Source organism: Entelurus aequoreus, linkage group LG23, assembly GCF_033978785.1.
Source record: "Entelurus aequoreus isolate RoL-2023_Sb linkage group LG23, RoL_Eaeq_v1.1, whole genome shotgun sequence".
Lineage (NCBI taxonomy): Eukaryota > Metazoa > Chordata > Actinopteri > Syngnathiformes > Syngnathidae > Entelurus > Entelurus aequoreus.
Window position 1 is genome coordinate 36,052,263 of NC_084753.1, and position 25,000 is coordinate 36,077,262.

Sequence of the window (25,000 nt, forward strand, 5' to 3'; positions counted from 1 at the left end):
AAAAACAGACAAAAGATTTTGTGATAATAAAAAATATCAATGTAATCATTGTAATATTGACTACCGTATTTTTCGGACTATAAGTCGCAGTTTTTTTCAGAGTTTGGCCGGGGGTGCGACTTATACTCAGGAGTGACTTATATGTGAAATTAACACATTACCGTAAAATATCAAATAATATTATTTAGCTCATTCTGGTAAGAGACTAGACGTATAAGATTTCATGGGATTTAGCGATTAGGAGTGACAGATTGTTTGGTAAACGTATAGCATGTTCTATATGTTATAGTTATTTGAATGACTCTTACCATAATATGTTACGTTAACATACCAGGCACGTTCTCAGTTGGTTATTTATGCCTCATATAACGTACACTTATTCAGCCTGTTGTTCACTATTCTTTATTTATTTTAAATTGCCTTTCAAATGTCTATTCTTGGTGTTGGCTTTTATCAAATACATTTCCCCCAAAAATGCGACTTATACTCCAGTGCGACTTATATATGTTTTTTTCCTTCTTTATTATGCATTTTCGGCCGGTGCGACTTATACTCCGGAGCAACGTTCCCTCTAAGGTGCGCTCCTGTGCAATTGCGCACTGCTCAAGCGTCCTCTGCGCACAGCAAATCTATGCCACGCACAAAGTCAAATAAAAAAATAAGCGCATAACAATTTGACACACGGACACGACAGAGAAAACAGTTTTCTTCATCATTGTTCAAATATTGTCTGTCGAGATGCTTTGAGGACATGAATTCCATCCATCACTTTACTGAGCAAAACTCTTTATTGTCGGCCATAAACACATCACCAAAACATTAGTAAAAAAAAATGATATCTAGCAAAACTGGTCATTTTCTGCAGTACAAACCAGACCAAAAGCAACTTTGTTATATCAACAGCAGCCGCTCGCTCTTTCTCACTTGCGCCAACACATGCACATATGGCACTTAGCCAGTGATGCGTTTACAGCCACACAAAAAGTCGGACAACTCCAACACCACACAAAGTGTCATTCCAGGTCGTTACACTATGATTTACCAATCAAATGTGTGCTTATTCTAGTGTCATTTATTAGGAATCTTAATTTATAAATATTAATCATGAAATGCTGTTAGTATATTAAATAGATACTAATATAAATATATTTTTTACAAACAGGAAGTTGCAGGAATGTACACATGATCCCCTGCTTACATGTCATTGTGCATCATGTGAATGTTTTAATGGGAACTAAATGCAATGTCTGAAAGGGGTACAAATTATTTCCAAAGCAGGACCTCCACCCAGACAAACAATACAAGTACACAGTTCATGAAAAACAATATTTGTTGTTATTGTCATTGTAAGTGGGCCTAAACACTTATATTAGAAATGGAAATGACTTCTGTCATTTGATTATAATAATAAGAGAATGTTGTCTGTCTATCTGTGTTGGCCCTGCGATGAGGAGGGGACTTGTCCAGGGTGTACCCCGCCTTCCGCCCGAATGCAGCTGAGATAGGCTCCAGCACCCCCCGCGACCCAGAAAGGGACAAGCGGTAGAAAATGGATGGATGGATGGAGATTGAACTTGTTATTTAGTCAGGTTTGGGACAGGTGTGCTGCTGGTGTAGCCACAGTGTGCACGTCTGATGTTGCTCACATGGGCTCCACTGAATGCTCAGGGAGTTTATGCGTTTGCTCACACACATGAAAAATTAGAGGGAACGTTGCTCCGGAGCGACTTATACTCCGAAAAATACGGTAAGTGGAACTGAAATACTTCAACGCCCAGGGTGAGTGGAGTGTGTGGATGTTGGAACGGTTCGAATCGGTTGATAAATGAAGGATATGCAGAAGTTTGTATATTACCCATTCATGTTTAATAGAGGGAAATTATTGGTAATTCCGGGTAATCGGGGAATTTTCAGAACCGGGATACATGCTGATTTGAATGTCCAGGGTGAGTGGCGTTCGTGGATGTTGGAACGGTTCAAATTGGATGAGAAATGTGGTGAGATATGCAATCGATTGTATATTTCCCATTCATTGTCAATGGGGAGAAAATTGCGGGAAAACCGGGCTTTTTGGGAAAGGGAAAACATGTTTTGCGTTTGATAGATGGGAAGAGTAGTGGAGGTGAATGGTTGAAAGGTCAGAATCGGGTTTAAAAATGGTGCAAAATTTTGAGAATTTAGGGCATTGTAGATATATATATATATATATATATAAAATATGGGAATTTTTTTGGAAATTTGGGAATTTCGGTAAAACCGGGACTTTTTAAAAATATTGACGCTAGCACAATTGTCCTAGAAGCTATGAATGGGTTGGCGGTACACATTTTCAAAATGGTTAAAAAAAGTTGACGTAGTAACAGTTTGAATTGGTATTTTGGAATTCCTGGAATTTCGGGAAAAAACAGGAATTTGTACGGAACAAAATAGGAACATTTGTTGTCCCAACTAAGAGGAATGTTTTGAAGGTGGAATGGTCGGAAACGGGTGAAAAATGCGGACCGTGAAAACTTTCCAGGACGAGGTGAAAATAGGGCCTTGGAAAAATTACTGGAATTTTTTCAGCTTGGAAAATGGTAGTTTGATCGTCCAAGGTGAGCGGAGTGTCTGAATGTTGGAACGGTTTAAATTGGATGAGAAATGTGAGATATGCAATCGATTGTATATTTCCCATTCATTGTCAATGGGGAGAAAATTGCGGGAAAACCGGGCTTTTTGGGAAAGGGAAAACATGTTTTGCGTTTGATAGATGGGAAGAGTAGGGGAGGTGGATGGTTGAAAAGTCGGAATCGGGTTTAAAAATGGTGCAAAATTTTGAGAATTTAAGGCATTGTATATATTGTATATATATATATATATATATATATATATATATATATATATATATATATATATATATATATATATATATATATATATTGTATATATATATATTGTATATATATATATATATATATATATATATATATATATATATATATATATATATATATATATATATAATGTCCATTCATTGGAACGGGAATTTCTTGGAAATTTGGGAATTTCTGTAAAACCGGGATGTTTTAAACATATTGACGCTAACACAATTGTCCTAGAAGATATGAATGGGTTGGCGTTACAAATTTTCAAAACGGTTAAAAAAAGTTGACGTAGTAACAGTTTGAATTGGTATTTTGGAATTCCTGGAAAAAAACAGGAATTTGTACGGAAAAAAATAGGAACATTTGTTGTCCCAACTAAGAGGAATGTTTTGAAGGCGGAATGGTCGGAAACGGGTGAAAAATGCGGACTGTGAAAACTTTCCAGGACGAGGTGAAAATAGGGCCTTGGAAAAATTCCAGGAATTTTTTTCAGCTTGGAAAAGATGAGTGAGATGAGATGGTGGAACAGTTCGAATCAGTTGAGAAATGTGGGAATTGTGCAAGTTCGACAAACGGTCCATTTATTTTCAACGGGAAAAATGTCCTGGAAAACTGGGAGTTCTGGGTACCTTGGGGTATATTTTTCTTTATTTTTTGGGGGAGCTCATCTTATCTTTGAATTGATCTTTGAACTGATCTTAGACTTGATTTTTGAACTGATCTTTGTACTGATCTTTGAACTGATCTTAGACTTGATCTTTGAACTGATCTTTGAACTGATCTTTGAACTGATCTTTGAACTGATCTTTGAACCGATCTTTGAACTGCTCTTCGAATGGTTCTAATTGGATGAAAACTGTGGCCTACGGCAAACTTTTGCGGTGGAATAATAATTAGATTATTTTTTTGGTGTAGCATTGTCACAAAAAGTTTTCCAATGACATTCAACACGCCAAGGCTGCAAATAGGGACCGGGGTAAAAACCCGGTTTTATCATTTAAATAGTCATCGGAACATTGAGAATTGAACCCATCAAAATCTTTGATATGTGCAGTATCAGTCAGAAAATGTCATCAGAAACCATCTTCTCCCTGTCCACTCTACAAACATTCCCACAGGACCGTGCTCTCGCCAGCAACCGTGGGTATGTGAGTGTTGTGGTGGGGGTGCTCCACATACCTGCCCAGGATCTCCAGCAACTCAGCCACCCCGTTGAAGTGCTCCGTCTCATAAACAAAACTGCAGAGAGCACAGGTTGGAATTGGAATGTTCTCAAATGCTGTTTGAAGAAAGAACCGAAGGGCAAAAATGATCGTGCTCACCGTAGAAAAATATTATTGATCTGTTTTCGTATAAAAGCCCTCAGACCCAGGAATTTGCCGTAGATTCTATGCAAGACGGTTTTCAGGTAGTCTCTCTCCCGAGGATCCTCACTGTCGAACAGCTCCAGGAGCTGAGGGGGCGACACAGTGGGGCAAGCGGGGAGGTGAGGAAGGGACACCATGCGGCAGTGAAGCTGACAGTGTCCTGGACTCACCTGGAGGACAAACTTCTGGTCAATGTACTTTTTGGCAATGCTGGGCTGGAACTCCTGACTTTCCAAGAAGCGGATGAAGAACTCGTATACCAACTAGGAAGGAAAGGCACTGTCACTTCAAAGCAAGGGTCTCTATTTGAAGCCTCACATAGCTCAGTGTAGGGGACACCCAAAGTGGGGGCCGCGGGCCAATTTTAGCATGACGTGTCATTCCGTTTTGCCCGCCTCACGGTGGCTACCAAATGTAACACATACTCCATTTACAGTAGTGCACTGTAAAAACAGGGAACGTAGATTTTACGGTAATAAAGGAGCAGCTCAGTCACCAGAATTTTGCGGTAAAAATAACGGAAGTATTTTTCCACTTTATAACAATGAACTGTAAAAAAATAAAAAAGCGTAGATATTTCTGTAAAAAATCAGCAGTTCTGTTGCCAAAATTTTTGCCTACAAAAAACATTTGGCGTGTTTTTCACATTACAGTAATACACTGTGAAAAATGGCCGTAGATTTTACAGGGAAACAAACAGGCAGCTCAGTAACCATAATTTTGCAGTAAAAATAACAGAGGTATTATTCCACTTTATAACAATGAACTGTAAAAAAAAAAATGCGTAGATATTTCTATAAAAAAATCAGCATTTCCGTTGCCAAAATTTTTGCCTAAAAATAACATTGGTTGTGTTTTTCACATAACAGTAATACACTGCGAAAAAATGGCCGTAGATTTTACAAGGAATCAAACAGGCAGCTCAGTCACCAGAATTTTGCAGTAAAAATAACAGAGGTATTATTACACCTTATAACAATGAACTGTAAAAAAAAAACTAAATGCGTAGATACTTCTGTAAAAAATCAGCAGTTCCGTTGCCAAATTTTTTGCGTAAAAATAACAATGGTTGTGTTTTTGACATTACAGTAATACACTGTGAAAAAATGGCCGTAGATTTTACAGGGAAACAAACAGGCAGCTCAGTCACCAGAATTTTGCGGTAAAAATAACAGAGGTATTTTTCCACTTTATAACAATGAACTGTAAAAAAACAAAATGCATAGCTATTTCTGTAAAAAATCAGCAGTTCCAATGCCACATTTTTTTTTCGTAAAAATAACATAGGTTGTGTTTTTCACATTAAAGTAATACACTGTGAAAAAATGGTCGTAGATTTTACAGAGAAACAAACAGGCAGCTCAGTCATCAGAATTGTGCGGTCGAAATAACAGGTATTTTCCCACTTTATAACAATGAACTGTAAAAATAAAAAATAAAAAATAAAAAATGTGTGGATATTTCTGTAAAAAATCAGCATTTCCGTTGCCAAAATTTTTGCGTAAAAATAACATCGGTTGTGTTTTTCACATTACAATAATACACTGCGAAAAAATGGCCGTAGATCTTACAGGGAATCAAACAGGCAGCTCAGTCACCAGAATTTTAAAGTAAAAATAACAGAGGTATTATTCCACTTTATAACAATGAACTGTAAAAAAAAAACTAAATGCGTAGATATTTCTGTAAAAAATCAGCAGTTCCGTTGCCAAAATTTTTGCGTAAAAATAACATTGGTTGTGTTTTTCACATTTCAGTGATACACTGCGAAAAAATGGCCGTAGATCTTACAGGGACTCAAAAAGGCAGCTCAGTCACCAGAATTTTGCAGTAAAAATAACAAAGGTATTTTTCCACTTTATAACAATGAACTGTAAAAAAAAAAAATGCGTAGATATTTCTGTAAAAAATCTGCATTTTCGTTGCCAAAATTTTTGCGTAAAAATAACATAGGTTGTCCATCCATCCATTCTTTTCTACCACTTATTCCCTTCGGGGGCGCTGGAGCCTATCTCAGCTACAATTGGGCGGAAGGCGGGGTACAACCTGGACAAGTCGCCACCTCATCGCAGAGCCAACACAGATAGACAGACAACATTCACACTCACATTCACACACTAGGGCCAATTTAGTGTTGCCAATCAACCTATCCCCAGTGTTTTTCCCATTACAGTAATACACTGTGAAAAAATGGCCGTAGATCGTACAGGGAATCAAACACCAGAATTCAGAATTTCACCAGTCACCAGAATTTCTACTGCAAAAATCTCTAGATTTTTTTTTTTTTTTTTTACAGGCTAACTGGTTGGCTTTGATTTTGAGACTCCTGCTCTATCAAAAATGTGTGACTTTTTCGACACCCTACGGAAAAAGTTGATCTTGGTCGCCCACATCCTATAATGAAAACCTAAACGTTTGGAAATGTAGCATCCTCCATAGGTCTGATCTCTCTGGGTACATTTTGAAAGCGATGGGATAAAATACCTAGGACCAACTAGTTACAGAACGAGTAAGTAAGTACATTTTTTTTTATTTCTGAAGCGCTTTTCACAGATTGATTGATTGGAACTTTAATTAGTAGATTGCACAGTACAGTACATATTCCGTACAATTGACCACTAAATGGTAACACCCGAATACGTTTTTCAACTTGTTTAAGTCGGGGTCCACGTTAATCAATTCATGGTAAAATCACAAAGCGCTGTACAAAACATTAAAAGGTGAATACAAAAATTATAGCTACTAACTAAAAGCTTTACTAAAAAGAGGAGCCTTCAAATGTTTCTTCAAAGTGCGAGCTATATCCTGGAATGCCAGGTCTCCACGGGTTTGGAAATGAGTTTTGGGGATCTTTAGTGGACCCTGGCCTGAAGACCGGAGGCTGCACCCTGAAGTGTAGGGGCGTAACAAATCAGTGATGTACTGAGGGGCCCCACCATGCAACACACGGAAAGTCAGGACCAAAATCTTAAACTGGAAATTTGACTGGAAGCCAATGAAGACTGGATCAAATGGGGGTAGTGTGGTCAAAAGTCTGGCAGCCACATTCTGTACCGTCTGAAGTCTGTTTAGCGTTGACTTATCGAAAAAATAATTGCAACAGTCAATGCAAGACAAAATGAAGGCGCGAATGATCATTTCGAGATCCTATTTTGACAGCAAATTTCTCACTTTAGAGATATTTCTCAGGTGATTAACAGTTTTTGGTGAGTTGACGACAATGACCCTCCAAAGACTTTGACTGGTCGAACACTAGCGCAAGGTTTCTGAGGCTGCTTTTAACCAGATGCACCCAGAGCACCAAGGGAGTGCTTGATCAGGGGGACGTTTCCGTTCTGTAAGAACTTATCTGGAGGAATTTTGAGGAAAACAACACCTGGAAATGGCGAAAATTTGCAGACCTTTTTGGATGTTTGAAGGTTAAAAATGTACATCAAAGATGCAGACTTGACTAAACTGAATTGTGTGACAATGTCTACCAGCTTTTATTCATATATGGCGCTACACTGCAAAAAATTTAATATAAGTGAGATTAAATATCTCAAATAAGGGTGATATTTGCCTATTTTCTGTCTGATAAGATAATTCTTCTCACTAAGCAGATTTTATGTTAGAGTGTTTTACTTGTTTTAAGGGTTTTGGTCCTAAATTATCTCAGTAAGATATTACAGCTTGTAGCTGAGATTTGATAACCTATATTGAGTAAAACATGCTTGAAACTAGAATATCAACTGTTGCAAAGCTGTGTCATCAACACTCACAAGTATAAAACTGCTTTTTAAAGTAATAATTTCTTATTTCAAGCATGAAAAAAAAAATCATGATGCCGAGCGCATATCATTATGTCAAGGTAATGGCACTAGCATTTACTTCATTTAAGAATATTTTTCAACATATTGAGCAAAAAGGTCTCTTTTTTTTCTACCAAGAAAAAAGTGCACTTGTTATTAGTGGGAATATACTTATTTTAAGGTATTTTTGGGTTCATTGAGGTTAGCTAATTAGGGACCGAATGTCCCTTTGGGACAGAGGCCCCTATTGTATTTGTAAGGTTTTATTATTATTATACCAGCGCCTCTTTGAGCTGTAATTTGACCCCCTTAACATGCTTCAAAACTCACCATATTTGACACACACATCAGAACTGGCGAAAATTGCGATCGAATCAAAAAACCTACCCCCAAAACTCAAAATTGCGCTCTGGCACCCCCTAGGAAGAAAAAACAGACAAAACTGCCTGTAACTTCCAGTAGGAATGTTGTAGAGACATGAAACAAAAACCTCTATGTAGGTCTCACTTAGACCTAGATTCCATACACCAGGGGTCGGCAACCTTTACCACTCAAAGAGCCATTTTGGAAAGTTTCACAAATTAAAGAAAAACAATGGGAGCCACAAAAAATTTTTGAAAATTTAAAATGAAAAACACCGCATACAGAGCTTAAATTGCTTTGCGTTATGTTAACCAGGGGTCTCTGACACACGCACCGGCACGCATCTTAATAAGGAAATGTAATGTTAGTGCGGCCCGCGACTTTTAACTGAATGGTGATTGATAGCGTCTTTCTTGCCAACCCTCTCAATTTTCCGGGAGACTCCCAAATTTCAGGACGTGCTGGCACTGCTTTTAGCGCCCTCTACAGCCTGCCCAAACAGCGTACCTGCTTGGCCACATGTTGAATGCAGCTTTTGCTTGCTCACGTAAGTGCCAGCAAGGCATACTTGTTCAACAGCCACACAGCTTACACTGACGGTAGTCGTACAAAAACAACTTTAACACTGTTACGTTACAAATATGCGCCACACTTTGAACCCACACCAAAAAAGAATGACAAACACATTTCTGGAGAACATCTGCCGGGAGGGTCGGCAAGTATGCAGCTGAGCCGCATCAGAGTGGTCAAAGAGCCGCATGTGGTTCCGGAGCCGCGGGTTGCCGACCCCTGCCATACACTGACATCCTTCAGCAAAAATCAACAGGAATTTTGCAATTCCCCCTTCAAAACAAAAGTTTTGTAAAAACAGTCACCTTTGCCTCTTGGAGCTATGATTTGAACCCCTTAACATGCTTCAAAACTCACCAAACTGGACACACACATCAGGACTGGCAAAAATTGCGATCTAATAGAAAAAACCAACCCCAAAACTCAAAATTGCGCTCTAGCGCCCCCTAGGAAGAAAACACAGACAAAACTGCCTGTAACTTCCAGTAGGAATGTCGTAGAGACATTAAACAAAAATCTCTCTGTAGGTCTCACTTAGACCTAGATTTCATTCACTGACAACCCCCAGCAAAAATCAACAGGAAGTTTGCAATTCCCCCTTCAAAACAAAAGTTTTGTAAAAACAGTCACCTTTGCCTCTAGGAGCTATAATTTGAACCCCTTAACATGCTTCAAAACTCACCAAACTGGACACAACAATCAGGACTGGCGAAAATTGCGATCTAATCAAAAAACCTACCCCCAAAACTCAAAATTGCGCTCTGGCGCCCCCTAGGAAGAAAACACAGACAAAACTGCCTGTAACTTCCAGTAGGAATGTCGTAAAGACATGAAACAAAAATCTCTATGTAGGTCTCACTTAGACCTAGATTTCATTCACTGACAACCCCCAGCAAAAATCAACAGGAAGTTTGCAATTCCCCCTTCAAAACAAAAGTTTTGTAAAAACCGGTCACCTTTTTTCAAACATTATCTCCTCTGAGCGCGTTTGTCGTCTCGGCTTCAAACTAGCACAGGAGAGAGATTGAACCCTTCTGATTAAAAGTTGACGAAAGAGTTTTAATTAAAGCTCCGGTTTGGATTTTATGTGCCGTCAAAGTCGGTCCCGTCCATCGCTGCTTGCAGCTTTAATTATGGCCCGCACGGCCCATTGTCAAAGGAATCCCAAAGGGAGTCCTTTTGCAATGGGACGAAAGGACCTATTGAATTTGCAAGGTTTTATTATTCTTTATTATTATTCTTCCGCAGCTTTGCGCACTACTTTGCCCCCCTTAACATGCTTCAAAACTCACCAAATTTTACACACACATCAAAAAACGTGTACACAACACTTTAGTCAAAAAACCAAAACCCCAAAAATCAAAATTGCGCTCTAGTTTTACTTGTTTTGGAAAGTCTTGACAAGCCGAATTTTCTTGTTCTATTGGCAGATAATTTTGCTTAGTTCAAATAAAATACCCCTCATTTTTGTATTTTGTTTTCTTGTTTTTGAACACTGACTTTTTGCAGTGTATGAGGCTAAATCCATCACTCGTAGTTCAATTTATTCTGGCAATCTTCAATCCCAGTAGATACTAACTACAATAACGGTACACACAACACAAACACACTTTGGGCAACTCAAAGAGCAACTTGGTTTAAGCAAGCAGAAGTGTCTCGGACCCTCTCCTGTGGAACGAGAAACCGTTTCTAGATTTATAGTGACTGAAGCTGCTGGTAGAAATAGTTCAATTGAGTCAGGTGGTTCGAACGTGATTCTAAAGTGACTCGAGCACCAGCGGCCCCCCAGGTGGATTGAGTTTGAGAGCCCTGCTTTGGCATCAAGACGGAGAGAAAACCCGGTCCTCAAACGTTACCTGTAAGTGAGGCCAGGAGGCCTCGAGCGTGGGCTCGTCCTCCTCCGGGTCAAACTCGTTACTGTCGCTGGGCGGAAGGGTCCGGAATATGTTGTGAGACACCTGAAAGTGCAGACAAAATCGTCACAAACGGCCGTAGCGGATGCTGCGCAGGATCTGGAAGTCCACTGACCATTTTGACGACTTCAGGGTAGGCCTGCTCTGTCAGGTAGCCCCGGCTGACGGTCACGTAGTCCACCAGCTCGTTGAGTGTGGACCGCTTGTACTCCTTCATCTTGAGGTCTGACAGCGTGTCCATGAAGTCAAAGACCGTACAGCACTGCTGCAGCTTCTTGAGGAACAGCTCAGGCTGCTCCGGGGCCGGTACGTCTGCGTGCGCGCACACACACACACACACACACACACACACACACACACACACACACACACACACATACATACACACACACACACACACACACACACACACACACACAATGATTAGCCTGGTTGACAAACACACTGTCCGTTTGTTGCAATTTGACTAAAAAAAGATGAACATCACTTTGAAATAGCCTTTAACAGCGTTTAAAATGTGATGCAAAGAAAGTAATGTGACAGTTAAGACACATGAGGGCAGGGTTATTCAACTTGCAGCCTGGGGGCCAAATCCGGCTTGAGAATGGCATCATGACGGCGCTCAGGTTTAGTTAAAAACTTGGGAGACAAACTTTTTTGCAGCAAACTCCTAGTCACTAAAGTGCTCCTGTCATATCAAGGAACTGGGGCCACTGTGAACACATCCTTGCATTCACATTTGAATTTGACTAGCAAACATAGAAGAACACTGCCATTCAAACTTGGGATTTCCATAAATGAGACATAAAAAAGATGTTCCTCTTTTTTGGCAGTTGTAAAAAAAATGTCTTCGGAATGTGATTTATGTAGCTAAGGTGTTGCTGGAGCTTGTTTACTATAGATTCAGTCAGTAGACATTTATTTACTTCTTTACCTATACTAGTGGTTAGGGGTGACAAAAAAATACGTAATATGTAACGATTCTTAATCAACTCAAAAAAACTAAACAAATACACACACAAACACACACACATATATAATATACATATATACACACACATATATACATGCATTAATATACATTTATGCATACATATAGACATATATGCATACATATATACACACATATATGCTTACATATATACAAACATATATACCTTTATGCATACATATATACATATATGCAAACATATTCACATATATGCAGACATTTATACATACATACATACACAGACATATATTTATACATACATACATATATATTTATACACACATACATACATATATTTATACATACATGCATACACACATATATTTATACATACATTCATACATATACATATATGTACATATATATCCACACTAGGGCGGCAACCAACGATTAATTTGATAATCGATTAATCTGTCGATTATTACTTCGATTAATCGATTAATAATCGGATAAAAGAGACAAACTACATTTCTATCCTTTTCCAGTATTTTATTGGAAAAAAAACAGCATACTGGCACCATACTTATTTTGGTTATTGTTTCTCAGCTGTTTGTACATGTTGCAGTTTATAAATAAAGGTTTATTTAAATAAATACATTTTAAAAATTGCCTCTGTCCATGTGCATAGCATAGATCCAACGAATCGATGACTAAATTAATCGCCAACTATTTTTCTAATCGATTTTAATCGATTAGTTGTTGCAGCCCTAATCCACACATATGTATATATACACATATATACACTACCGTTCAAAAGTTTGGGGTCACATTGAAATGTCCTTATTTTTGAAGGAAAAGCACTGTACTTTTCAATGAAAATAACTTTAAACTAGTCTTAACTTTAAAGAAATACACTCTATACATTGCTAATGTGGTAAATGAATATTCTAGCTGCAAATGTCTGGTTTTTGGTGCAATATCTACATAGGTGTATAGAGGCCCATTTCCAGCAACTATCACTCCAGTGTTTTAATGGTACAATGTGTTTGCTCACTGGCTCAGAAGGCTAATTGATGATTAGAAAACCCTTGTGCAATCATGTTCACACATCTGAAAACAGCTTAGCTCGTTACAGAAGCTACAAAACTGACCTTCCTTTGAGCAGATTGAGTTTCTGGAGCATCACATTTGTGGGGTCAATTAAACGCTCAAAATGGCCAGAAAAAGAGAACTTTCATCTGAAACTCGACAGTCTATTCTTGTTCTTAGAAATGAAGGCTATTCCACAAAATTGTTTGGGTGACCCCAAACTTTTGAACGGTAGTGTATACATATATGTATATATACCTGATTTTTCGGACTATAAATCGCTCCGGAATATAAGTCGCACCGGCCGAAAATGCATAATAAAGAAGGAAAACATATATAAGTCGCACTGGAGTATAAGTCGCATTTTTGGGGGAAATGTATTTGATAAAACCCAACACCAAGAATAGACATTTGAAATAAATAAAGAATAGTGAACAACAGGCTGAATAAGTGTACGTTATATGAGGCATAAATAACCAACTGAGAACGTGCCTGGTATGTTAACGTAACATATTATGGTAAGAGGCATTCAAATAACTATAACATATAGAACATGCTATACGTTTACCAAACAATCTGTCACTCCTAATCGCTAAATCCCATGAAATCTTATACGTCTAGTCTTTTACGTGAATGAGCTAAATAATATTATTTGATATTTTACGCTAATGTGTTAATAATTTCACACATAAGTCGCTCCTGAGTATAAGTCGCACCCCCGGCCAAACTATAAAAAAAACTGTGATTTATAGTCCGAAAAATACGGTAGTGAAGGGCCCCAAAATACCATTTCTTTGAACATCCCTGCATTAGGGGGTTTTAGGCTCCAAAACTGGACCAAGTTTTGCGTCATGTAAACGTCCCACTAATGTGTGCATTGCACAGCGAGGTGAGGCCAGGCGGCAGGTGACACAACCCCGAGGGGGGATGGCCGTGGTCGTATTGGGGGGGAAGGTAGGGGGTCACGCAGAGTTCACACCTCATAGCTCAAGACTTGAGCCACGGCCGTGACTCAGGAATGACGCTCCAGCAGCGCTGCTCCTTTGTTATATAACAGATAAGAGTTTCCAAAGGCGCCACACCACCAGTCGCGTGTGTGTGTGCGTGTGTTTGTGCGTGTGCCGCCATCATGCGTGAAGAGAGCGAAGGCCCTCGGTCCAACGTAAAGCTACGTCGGACGGTCACAATCTGAGCTCATATCGCCATGATTCCACATTGATGATCCTAGCTCAGGCCTGGGCAAATATTTTGCCTCGGGGGCCAAATTTAGAGAAAAAAAATGTGTCTGGGGTCCGGTATATCTATTTTTAGGAACACCAATAAAAAAACGCACAATAATGTCTGATTGAATGCTAAAAACGTTGCGACAGACCGCCTTAAAGGCCTACTGAAAGCCACTACTACCGACCACGCAGTCTGATAGTTTATATATCAATGATGAAATCTTAACATTGCAACACATGCCAATACGGCCGGGTTAACTTATAAAGTGACATTTTTAATTTCCTGCTAAATTTCCGGTTGAAAACGCCTATGTATGATGACGTATGCGCGTGACGTCAATGGTTGAAACGGAAGTATTGGGACACATTGTATCCAATACAAACAGCTCGGTTTTCATCGCAAAATTCCACAGTATTCTGGACATCTGTGTTGGTGAATCTTTTGCAATTTGTTTAATGAACAATGAAGACTGCAAAGAAGAAAGCTGTAGGTGGGATCGGTGTATTAGCGGCTGGCTGTAGCAACACAACCAGGAGGACTTTGAGTATAGCAGACGCGCTATCCGATGCTAGCCGCCGAACGCATCGATGATTGGATGAAGTCCTTCGTCGCGCCGTCGATGGCTGGAACGCAGGTGAGCACGGGTGTTGATGAGCAGATGAGGGCTGGCTTAGGTGGAGCGCTAATGTTTTTATCATAGCTCTGACGAGGTCCCGTAGCTAAGTTAGCTTCAATGGCGTCGTTAGCAACAGCATTGCTACGCTTTGACAGGCGGCATAGCATTAATCGTGTGGTTACAGGTCCAGGGTTTGGTAGTATTGTTGATCTTCTGTCTATCCTTCCGGTCAGGGGCTTATTTCTTCTGTTTCTATATGCAGTTAAGCACGATGCTATCACGTTAGCTCCGTAGCTAAAGTGCTTCGCCGATGTATTGTCGTGGAGATAAAAGTCACTGTGAATGTCCATTTTGCGTTCTCGACTCTCATTTTCAAGAGGATATAGTATCCGAGGTGGTTTAAAATACAAATCCGTGATCCACAATAGAAAAAGGAGAGAGTGTGGAATCCAATGAGCCAGCTTGTACCTAAGTTACGGTCAGAGCGAAAAAAGATACGTCCTGCACTGCACTCCAGTCCTTCACTCTCACGTTCCTCATCCACAAATCTTTCATCCTCGCTCAAATTAATGGGGTAATCGTCACTTTCTCGGTCCGAATCGCTCTCGCTGCTGGTGTAAACAATGGGGAAGTGTGAGGAGGCCTTCAACCTGCGACGTCACGCTACTTCCGGTACAGGCAAGGCTTTTTTTATTAGCGACCAAAAGTTGCGAACTACTAAATCTACTAAATCCTTTCAGCAAAAATACAGCAATATCGCGAAATGATCAAGTACGACACATAGAATGGATCTGCTATCCCCGTTTAAATAAAAAACAATTAATTTCAGTAAGCCTTTAAAAAACAATGGAATTTTATTTATTTTTACTGAATGAGACACCAAGAATGTACATGAAAATAAGGAATGTGGGATTTACAATATTAACTAAGGTCGATAAAACACTGAATATTGACAACATATGAACATCACACTCCCTCTCCATCGGCATATCTTACAATCAAGCGAAACGCAACAAAAATGCAACAAACACAGCAAAATATGAAAGCGAAGGGTAAAAAAAAACCCCCACCTACAATCTGATGTATCTGATATATCACTAAGCTTTAGGACTTTGTTGTAAAAATCTCCTTCCTCGTCTGTCCCTGACACCCGCATTTCAGGCTGGCCTCTGTGGAAACACTCCCCACCCACACTGCTTGGTGCCTCGTCTGAGCTGCTGTGACTTAGATGACCATAGTAACTAATTAGATGACCATAGTAACTAATTAGATCACCATAGTAACTAATTAGATCACCATAGTAACTAATTAGATCACCATAGTAACTAGTATATCATGCAAAAGCACAGATTCCAACCATTGAAATACTTTGTATAGTTCAAGACTTAAGGTCATTAGAAAAAATCACTGCACATCATAATGGCAGCTACACTTTCCATCTTAAAGATCTAAAAAAATGATTTGGGAATGTCCGGCGGGCCAGATTGAAGAGTTTAACGGGCCGCATTTGGCCCCTGGGCCTTAAACGCCTACTAAAATGAATTGTTTTTATTTAAACGGGGATAGCAGTTCCATTCTATGTGTCATACTTGATCATTTCGCGATATTGCCATATTTTTGCTGAAAGGATTTAGTATAGAACATCAACGATAAAGTTCGCAACTTTTGGTCGCTGATAAAAAAAAACCTTGCCCCTACCGGAAGTAGCGTGACGTCACAGGAGGTAGGATTCCTCACAATTCCCCGTTGTTTACAATGGAGCGAGAGAGATTTGGACCGAGAAAGCGACGATTAACCCATTAATTTGAGCGAGGATGAAAGATTTGTGGATGAGGAACGTTAGAGTGACGGACTAGAATGCAGTGAAAGACATATCTTTTTTCGCTCTGACCGTAACTTAGGTACGAGGTCTCATTGGATTCCACACTCTCTCCTTTTTCTATTGTGGATCACGGATTTGTATTTTAAACCACCTCGGATACTATATCCTCTTGAAAATGAGAGTCGAGAATGCGAAATGGACATTCACAGTGACTTTTATCTCCACGACAATACATCGTTGAAGCTCTTTAGCTACTGAGCTAACGTGATAGCATCTGGCTCAAATGCAGATAGAAACAAAATAAATAAACCCCTGACTGGAAGGATAGACAGAAGATCAACAATACTATTAAACCATGGACATGTAACTACACGGTTAATAATTTCCAGCTTGGCGAAGCTTAACAATGCTGTGTTGCTAACGACGCTATTGAAGCTAACTTAGCAACCGGACCTCACAGAGCTATGCTAAAAACATTAGCTATCCACCTACGCCAGCCAGCCCTCATCTGCGTTCATGCGATCGACGGTGCGACGAAGGACTTCACCCGATCACAGATGCGGTCGGTGAGACGGAGGAAGTTAAGGTGAGTTCGCCGGCTAACGCGTCTGCTATGCATTTCTGTCTTCCTGGTTGTGTTGCTGTAGTCCGCAGCTAATACACCGATCCCGCCTACAACTTTCTTTTTTGTAGTCTTCATTGTTCATTAAACAAATTGCAAAAGATTCACCAACACAGATGTCCAGAATATTGTGGAATTTTTCGATGAAAACAGAGCAGTTTGTATGGGTCCGAATACTTCCGTTGCCGTCGTGACGTCACGCGCACACGTCATCATACAGAGACGTTTTCAAGCGGAAGTTTCCCGGAAAATTTTAAATTGCACTTTATACGTTAACCCGGCCGTATTGGCATGTGTTGCAATGTTAAGATTTCATCATTGATATATAAACTATCAGACTGCGTGGTCGGTAGTAGTGGCTTTCAGTAGGCCTTTAATTTGCCCAGGTCTGTCCTAGCTGCTCAGTGCACAAACCCACATGATTAACCAGGGAGTGGCTGGCAGTAAAGAAGTATATGAGTTACAGGTGCAGAGATCACTGGCCTCAAGTAAGAGCTATAAAATGTCCAATAGGTGCAGCAGAGGGATTATTATACTCAACATGTGCACATGAGGGCGCGCATGCATTTACTGTGGTCAAGGGTTCACGAGGCACGTGCTGCTAGCACTATATGGCTACTTGGAAAATGAAAGAGGTCAAAAGAATGAAAAATGGCCACACGTGAATATGAAGGTTAAAAAAGCAACCTCGTCAGTGTGATTTAGGGCGGCAACTAAAGGACTATTTTGATAGACGATTTGTCGACTAGTCATACATTAAAGCGTACAAATATTTAATGGGTCTAATTTTTCCATCAATTTCTAAATGCAGTTTAAGTTATTTTAGGCATGTGCTTACTAACAACAAATATGACTAATTCATTCATAAATAGTTTTTTAATATTGTAACTGTGCTGCTCATTCAGCTGTTACAAAAAACAAAATGATTAATAGAATGTTTTCATTAAAAAGAAAGGAAAGGTTAAATGCTAAATACAACAATTAACATTATTTATGTGTTTAAAAAAACAGTTAAAATAGCAGGAAAAAAACAAAACACAAAATCCAACTTCCTCAAAAATAAAATAATTTTATGATGTTTCAAAGGTTGCACACCGATATATTGACTATTGATTAACTCTTGGCAGTTTTAGCACTCTAATAGACTCAATCTGTAGACTTATATATTTGATTGATTCCTAAACAGTTGGATTTTTAATACAAACCCCAAAACCAGTGGAGTTGGCATGGTAAATGGTAAATGGTAAATAAAAACAGAATACAATGATTTGCAAATCCTTATCAACCTATATTCAATTGAATAGACTGCAAAGACAAGATACTTAACGTTCGAACTGGTAAACGTTGTTATTTTTTGCAAATATTAGCTCATTTTGAATTTGATGGCTGCAACATGTTTCAAAAAAGCTGGCACAGGTGGCAAAAAAAAATGAGAAAGTTGAGGAATACTCATCAAACACTTATTTGGAACATCCCACAGGTGAACAGGCTAATTGGGAACAGGTGGGTGCCATGATTGGGTATAAATGTAAAATTCCATGAAATGCTCAGTCATTCACAAACAAGGATGGGGCGAGGGTCACCACTTTGTCAACAAATGCGTGAGTAAATTGTCCAACAGTTTAAGAACAACATTTCTCAACAAGCTATTGCAAGGAATTTAGGGATTTCACCATCTACGGTCCGTAATATCATCAAAAGGTTCAGAGAATCTGGAGAAATCACTGCACGAAAGCAGCTCAAACATTGAATGCCAGTGACCTTTGATCCCTCAGGCCGTACTGCATCAAAAAGCTTCATCAGTATGTGAAGGATATCACCACATGGACTCAGGAACACTTCAGAAAACCATTGTCAGTAACTACAGTTCGTTGCTACATCTGTAAGTGCAAATCAAAACTCTACTAAGCAAAGTGAGAGCCATTTATCAACAACACCCAGAAACGCCGCCGGCTTCGCTGGGCCCGAGCTCATCTAAGATGGACTGATGCAAAGTGGAAAAGTGTTCTGTGGTCTGACGAGTCCACATTTCAAATTGTTTTCGAAAACCGTGGACGTCGTGTCCTCCGGACCAAAGAGGAAAAGAACCATCCGGACTGTTTTAGGTGCAAAGTTGAAAAGCCAGCATGTGTGATCGTATGGGGGTGTATTAGTGCCCAAGACATGGGTCACTTACACATCTGTGAAGGCACCATTAATGCTGAAAAGTTCATACAGGTTTTGGAGCAACATATGTTGCCATCCAAGCAACGTTACCATGGACGCCCCTGCTTATTTCAGCAAGACAATGCCAAGCCACGTGTTACATCAACGTGGCTTCATAGTAAAAGAGTGCAGGTACTAGACTGGCCTGCCTGTAGTCCAGACCTGTCTCCCATTGAAAATGTGTGGCGCATTATGAAGCCTAAAATAGCACAACGGAGACCCCCGGACTGTTGAACAACTTAAGCTGTACATCAAGCAAGAATGGGAAAGAATTCCACCTGAGAAGCTTCAAAAATGTGTCTCCTCAGTTCCCAAACGTTTACAGAGTGTTGTTAAAAGGAAAGGCCACCCTCCCCCCCCCACACCCCTGATTGTAAATAATGTAAATAATTCAATGTGATTATCTTGTGTGATGACTGCATTATGATGATAGTATATATGATAGTATATATATGTATCATGAATCAATTTAAGTGGACCCCGACTTAAACAAGTTGAAAAACTTATTCGGGTGTTACCATTTAGTGGTCAATTGTACGGAATATGTACTTCACTGTGCAACCTACTAATAAAAGTCTCAATCAATCAATCAACACAGTGGTGAACATGCAGAGCACTTTGGGGCAGTAGTCTGTTATAGAAATGCGCTATATAAATAAATTTACCTTGACCTACTCTTATCAGTAATATATTTAAAAAATAAAAAATTAATTAAAAAAAGTTGTGAAAAAAAAATAAAAAATTTGTATTAGTATTTTTATTAGCACGAGAGGTTGTACACCAGCAACATCATAATGTATCTCACAGCAGGAAGTATTTTATCAACACCTGCTTCTTAGGTTTTGAAACAAGCCTTTTGGCTTTTTGCGCCATCCATTTGCCTTTGTAAAGCATTACATGGATTCAATTCTTTAAGATGTCAATAAACTTCTCAATCAATCAATCAAAACCACGTGTGCATGTGCAAGGTGCAACACAGGTATGATGTCATCTTGTAAAAACCACACAGATCTATCACTGTGTTTCTATTCATTACAAATACCCTCTATATCATTGCATTCAATTTCTACTGCCTTTCTACCATATTAACATTTAAAATAATAGTATTGAAAAAAAAAAAAGTAAAATAAATAAATAATTCACAGACCCCTTAACATGATATCTCAAATCAAATATATATCAATACAACAATTAGCATGTTAGATGGGTGTACATGCAAATGTTGCAGAGATCCTGCAGTGCTGCCGCTAAAGCAGCATGCAAGGCACCTTAAAGGAAGTTATAAATAGAGGTATAATCACGCAGGACACTGTAAGCCACATTCACAGGAAGGAGACAAGACTACAGCAGAGTTTGCCTCTCAACATGTGGCGGCAAAGATGACAGCGCTAACTCACGTAGCCTCGTTGTGACACGTCGAACAGGTGTGGGCTTATGTCGAACGTGAACCGTATGGGTGTGATTTGACCTGATGGCCGATACCAGTTGAGCTTAGTTCAAGATCGAAGCGGAGGTCAGAGATGGGAGTTTCCAAGAGTAAACACATACAAATAACGAACATACAGTACAGTACGGCCGTCCCTTGCTACGTTGTGCTTCAAATATTGCAGATTTAGAAAAAACTAAAAACTTCATTAAGCATATTGTACAGATGTTTGGCCTAAATTAAGTGTTGACTTCAGTCTTATTTATGTTTTATATCCATTATATTGATCTTATTCTCTATTATTATTATTAGGGATCTCCCAATCAACATTTTGGCATCTGATCCCGATCCGATTTTTTTGGCATCAGATCCGATCCAATCTCGAGTTCCGATTTGATACTTTGACAATAGTTTATAGAACTGAAAGTGTCTGCAAAGATTAACTACCGTATTTTTCGGACTATAAGGCGCATTCCAAATCCTTCTGACTAGAGACAGTGTTTCCCATAAACTGCCAAGATACCTGTGGCGCTGGGGGCGTGGCTATGGGCGTGGTCACCATGACATCAATGAGTAATTTGCATAATTTACTACAATGATATGATTTTCTCTAAAAAGGCTCAAAAAATGTATACTTACTAATTAATAATAACAGTTTTGTTTTAAACGTCCATCCATCCATCCATTTTACAATATAATTACAACACTTTATGAACATATTTATATACAGATTTGAACAATAAGTTATTAACTGAAATATATTTATTAATTGTGGTTCTTACAAAAAATATATCTTATAAAATATAAAAGCTAAAATGTCTCTTAAAGCTCTGCCCCTTTAATTAGTGCATACTAAATAACTTAACTTTAGCCTACTACTGTAACCATATTATTTACCAGCAACATAAAGTGAAACAGAGGCAGAGGTGTCCTGCCACAGTCAGTAACAAATAAACAGAAAACAGTAGTGGTGGTAGATAGACACAAAGCTTCATCAAACATCTGATCCACTGAACAAAGAGCTCCAAAAATCTTGATCCTACACTTCTCTTTTGTAAAGTAAATCTGAACAGCCTATATGGGCATCTACATCAACTATATGATTTGCCTGAGAAGCTGGAAAGGACAAAAAAAAAAAAAAAAAAAAAAAATGTATTTTTTAATTTTTTTTAATTTGTGGCGGACGTATCTCTTTCGTGGCGGGCCGCCACAAATAAATGAATGTGTGGGAAACACAGAGATGTCCGATAATTTTGGAATGCCAATATTATCGGACGATAAATGCTTTAAAATGTAATATCGGAAATTATTGGTTTCAAAATTATCGGTATCTGTTTCAAAAAGCAAAATGTATGACTTTTTAAAACGCAGCTGTGTACACAGACGTAGGGAGAAGTACAGAGCGCCATTAAGCCTTAAAGGCACTCCCTTTGCGTGCCGGCCCAGTAACATAATATCTACGGCTTTTCACACACACAAGTGAATGCAAGGCATACTTGGTCAACAGCCATACAGGTCACACTGAGGGTGACCGTATAAACAACTTTAACACAGTTACAAATATGTGCCACACTGTGAACCCACACCAAACAAGAATGACAAACACATTTCGGGAGAACATCCGCACCGTAACACAACCTAAACACAACAGAACAAATACCCAGAACCAGTGTTTCCCACACATTCATTTATTTGTGGCGGCCCGCCATGAAAGAATTACGTCCGCCACAAATAAAAAAATAAAATAAAAATTTAAAATTTAAAATTTAAAAATTATTATTTTAATTTTTTTAATTCTCTCCAGCTTCTCAGGCAAATCATATAGTTGATGTAGATGCCCATATCGGCTGTTCAGATTTACTTTACAAAAGAGAAGTGTAGGATACTTTTCTTGTTGCCTTATTTGTATTTGACTTTATTAAATGTATTTATATTAGAAACACAACATGTGTATATAACAAAGGGTGCAAAGTCTGCAGGCAGTAGGAAACACATGGTTAAGTGTAGGGAGTAAAACTGATGGCAGTCTAAAGTTCAAGATTTTTGGAGCTCTTTGTTCAGTGGATCAGATGTTTGATGAAGCTCTGTGTCTATCTACCACCACTACTGTTTTCTGTTTATTTGTTACTGACTGTGGCAGGACACCTTTGCCTCTGTTTCACTTTATGTTGCTGGTAAATAATATGGTTGTAGTAGTAGGCTAAAGTTAAATTATTTAGTATGCACTAATTAAAGGGGCAGAGCTTTAAGAGACATTTTAGCTTTTATATTTTATAAGATATATTTTTTGTAAGAACCACAATTAATAAATATATTTCAGTGAATAACTTATTGTTCAAATCTGTATATAAATATGTACATAAAATGTTGTAATTATATTGTAAAATGGATGGATGGATGGACGTTTAAAATAAAACTGTTATTATTAATTAGTAAGTATACATTTTTTGAGCCTTTTTAGAGAAAATCATATCATTGTAGTAAATTATGCAAATTACTAGATTATGTCATAGTGACCACGCCCATAGCACCGCCCCCACCGCCACAGGTATGTTGGCAGTTTATGTGAAACACTGCAGAACCCCTTGCAGCACTAACTCTTCCGGGACGCTACAATACAATATACACCCCCCACTGCCCCATCTCTCAGGGAGAGCATGTCCCAAATTCCAAGTTGCAGTTTTGAGGCATGTTAAAAAAAATAATGCACTTTGTGACTTCAATAATAAATATGGCAGTGCTATGTTGGCATTTTTTATTCCATAACTGGAGTAGATTTATTTTGGGAAACCTTGTTACATTGTTTAATGCATCCAGAGGGGCATCACAACAAAATTAGGCATAATAATGTGTTAATTCCACGACTGTATATATATCGGTATCGGTTGATATCGGAATCGGTAATTAAGAGTTGGACAATATCGGAATATCGGATATCGGCAAAAGAGCCATTATCGGACATTTCTAGGGCCGGGCTCCGGTAGAAACAACACCAAAACCAGCTAGCCTGCAGATAAGTTTCGTGGAAGCTGTCTAACCACAATTTAAAACCCAAGACTATCAAACTTGGCTAAGTACTTGACGTTGACAGTTAGGAACAGCTTCTGAAAGTGCAGCGAGCACCTCTCATTTACATCCAAACTGAAATAATCATTGCAACTTTTACATGTCAACAAGCTTGTTGGCACGTGTACGACTTGAAGCCGAGGTCAACTTGAAGTTTGTGAAGCGCGAGGAGAAGAGCAGCAGGACTATTTGTTGCATGGCAAAATGCTGGCCCATCAACACAACTATTCTAAAATGCTTTATGAGCGCGGCTCCGGCCTGAGCGCAAACAGTCCGGCTTTCTTCCTCCTCTCCCTCTGCCCTTGTGTTCTTGCCCTGCCCAGCTTGGCTCCACGCTCCTCTGGGCTGGCCCGAAGAGCGAGCGGCTTCATTAAGCATGGAGAGAGAACGTTGGTGACTTTGCAGAGTCCGACGTGTTTTGTGTTAGAGCAGCCACAAGGATCCCATTCACGCGGCGGCCTTCAATGTGAGCCTCGAAGTTCGAGAGAACTCCTCACAAACTGAAAGATTCTTTCCAGGAATGGCAGCATGCTGTTGTTTTCGACTGAAAAGAGGGCTCACTGCGTCCGGGTAATTTTACTGTTGAATAAACGCGCTCAGGTGCTGAGAGCGATCTTTTCTCCCTGTTGGAAACGAGAGTATTGTGAAGCGGTATAGCTCGGTTGGTAGTGGCCGTGCCAGCAACTTGAAGGTTCCAGGTTCGATCCCCGCTTCTGCCAAACTAGTCACTGCCATTGTGTCCTTGGGCAAGACACTTTACCCACCTGCTCCCAGTGCCACCCACACTGGTTTAAAAATGTAACTTAGATATTGGGTTTCACTATGTAAAAGCGCTTTGAGTCACTAGAGAAAAGCGCTATATAAATATAATTCACTTCACTTCATCTATACGGTGATTTCTGATGCACCCTGACATTTACTGACAGGATGTTGTATATAAGTATGTTATTCACTGACTTTATGATTTTAGCTAGGATATGTTCAAGATCATTGAATGAGCCAATTGACAATAAGACAGGGTGGCGGCGGAAAAATCCATCCATTTTCAACCGCTAGTCCCTCTTGGTTTCACAGGGGTGGCTGGAGCCTATCCCATCTGCATTCGAACAGAAGGCGGGGTACACCCTGGAC

The 25,000-nt window shown here is 39.3% G+C and overlaps 1 protein-coding gene across 6 annotated transcripts in view; it reads right to left on the reverse strand.

Moving 5' to 3' along the window:
- LOC133640990 (serine/threonine-protein phosphatase 2A 56 kDa regulatory subunit epsilon isoform) overlaps positions 1-25,000 on the reverse strand; it is a 105,497-nt gene that overhangs the window by 7,117 nt on the left and 73,380 nt on the right. For all 6 annotated transcript variants that reach the window (XM_062034753.1, XM_062034757.1, XM_062034756.1 and 3 more), the window contains 5 exons: positions 10,984-11,180; positions 10,812-10,913; positions 4,402-4,494; positions 4,187-4,317; positions 4,044-4,103 (listed from right to left, as the gene is read on the reverse strand). In XM_062034753.1, coding sequence (XP_061890737.1) covers positions 4,044-4,103; positions 4,187-4,317; positions 4,402-4,494; positions 10,812-10,913; positions 10,984-11,180 — 583 coding nt within the window. The remainder of the gene's footprint in view (positions 1-4,043; positions 4,104-4,186; positions 4,318-4,401; positions 4,495-10,811; positions 10,914-10,983; positions 11,181-25,000) is intronic.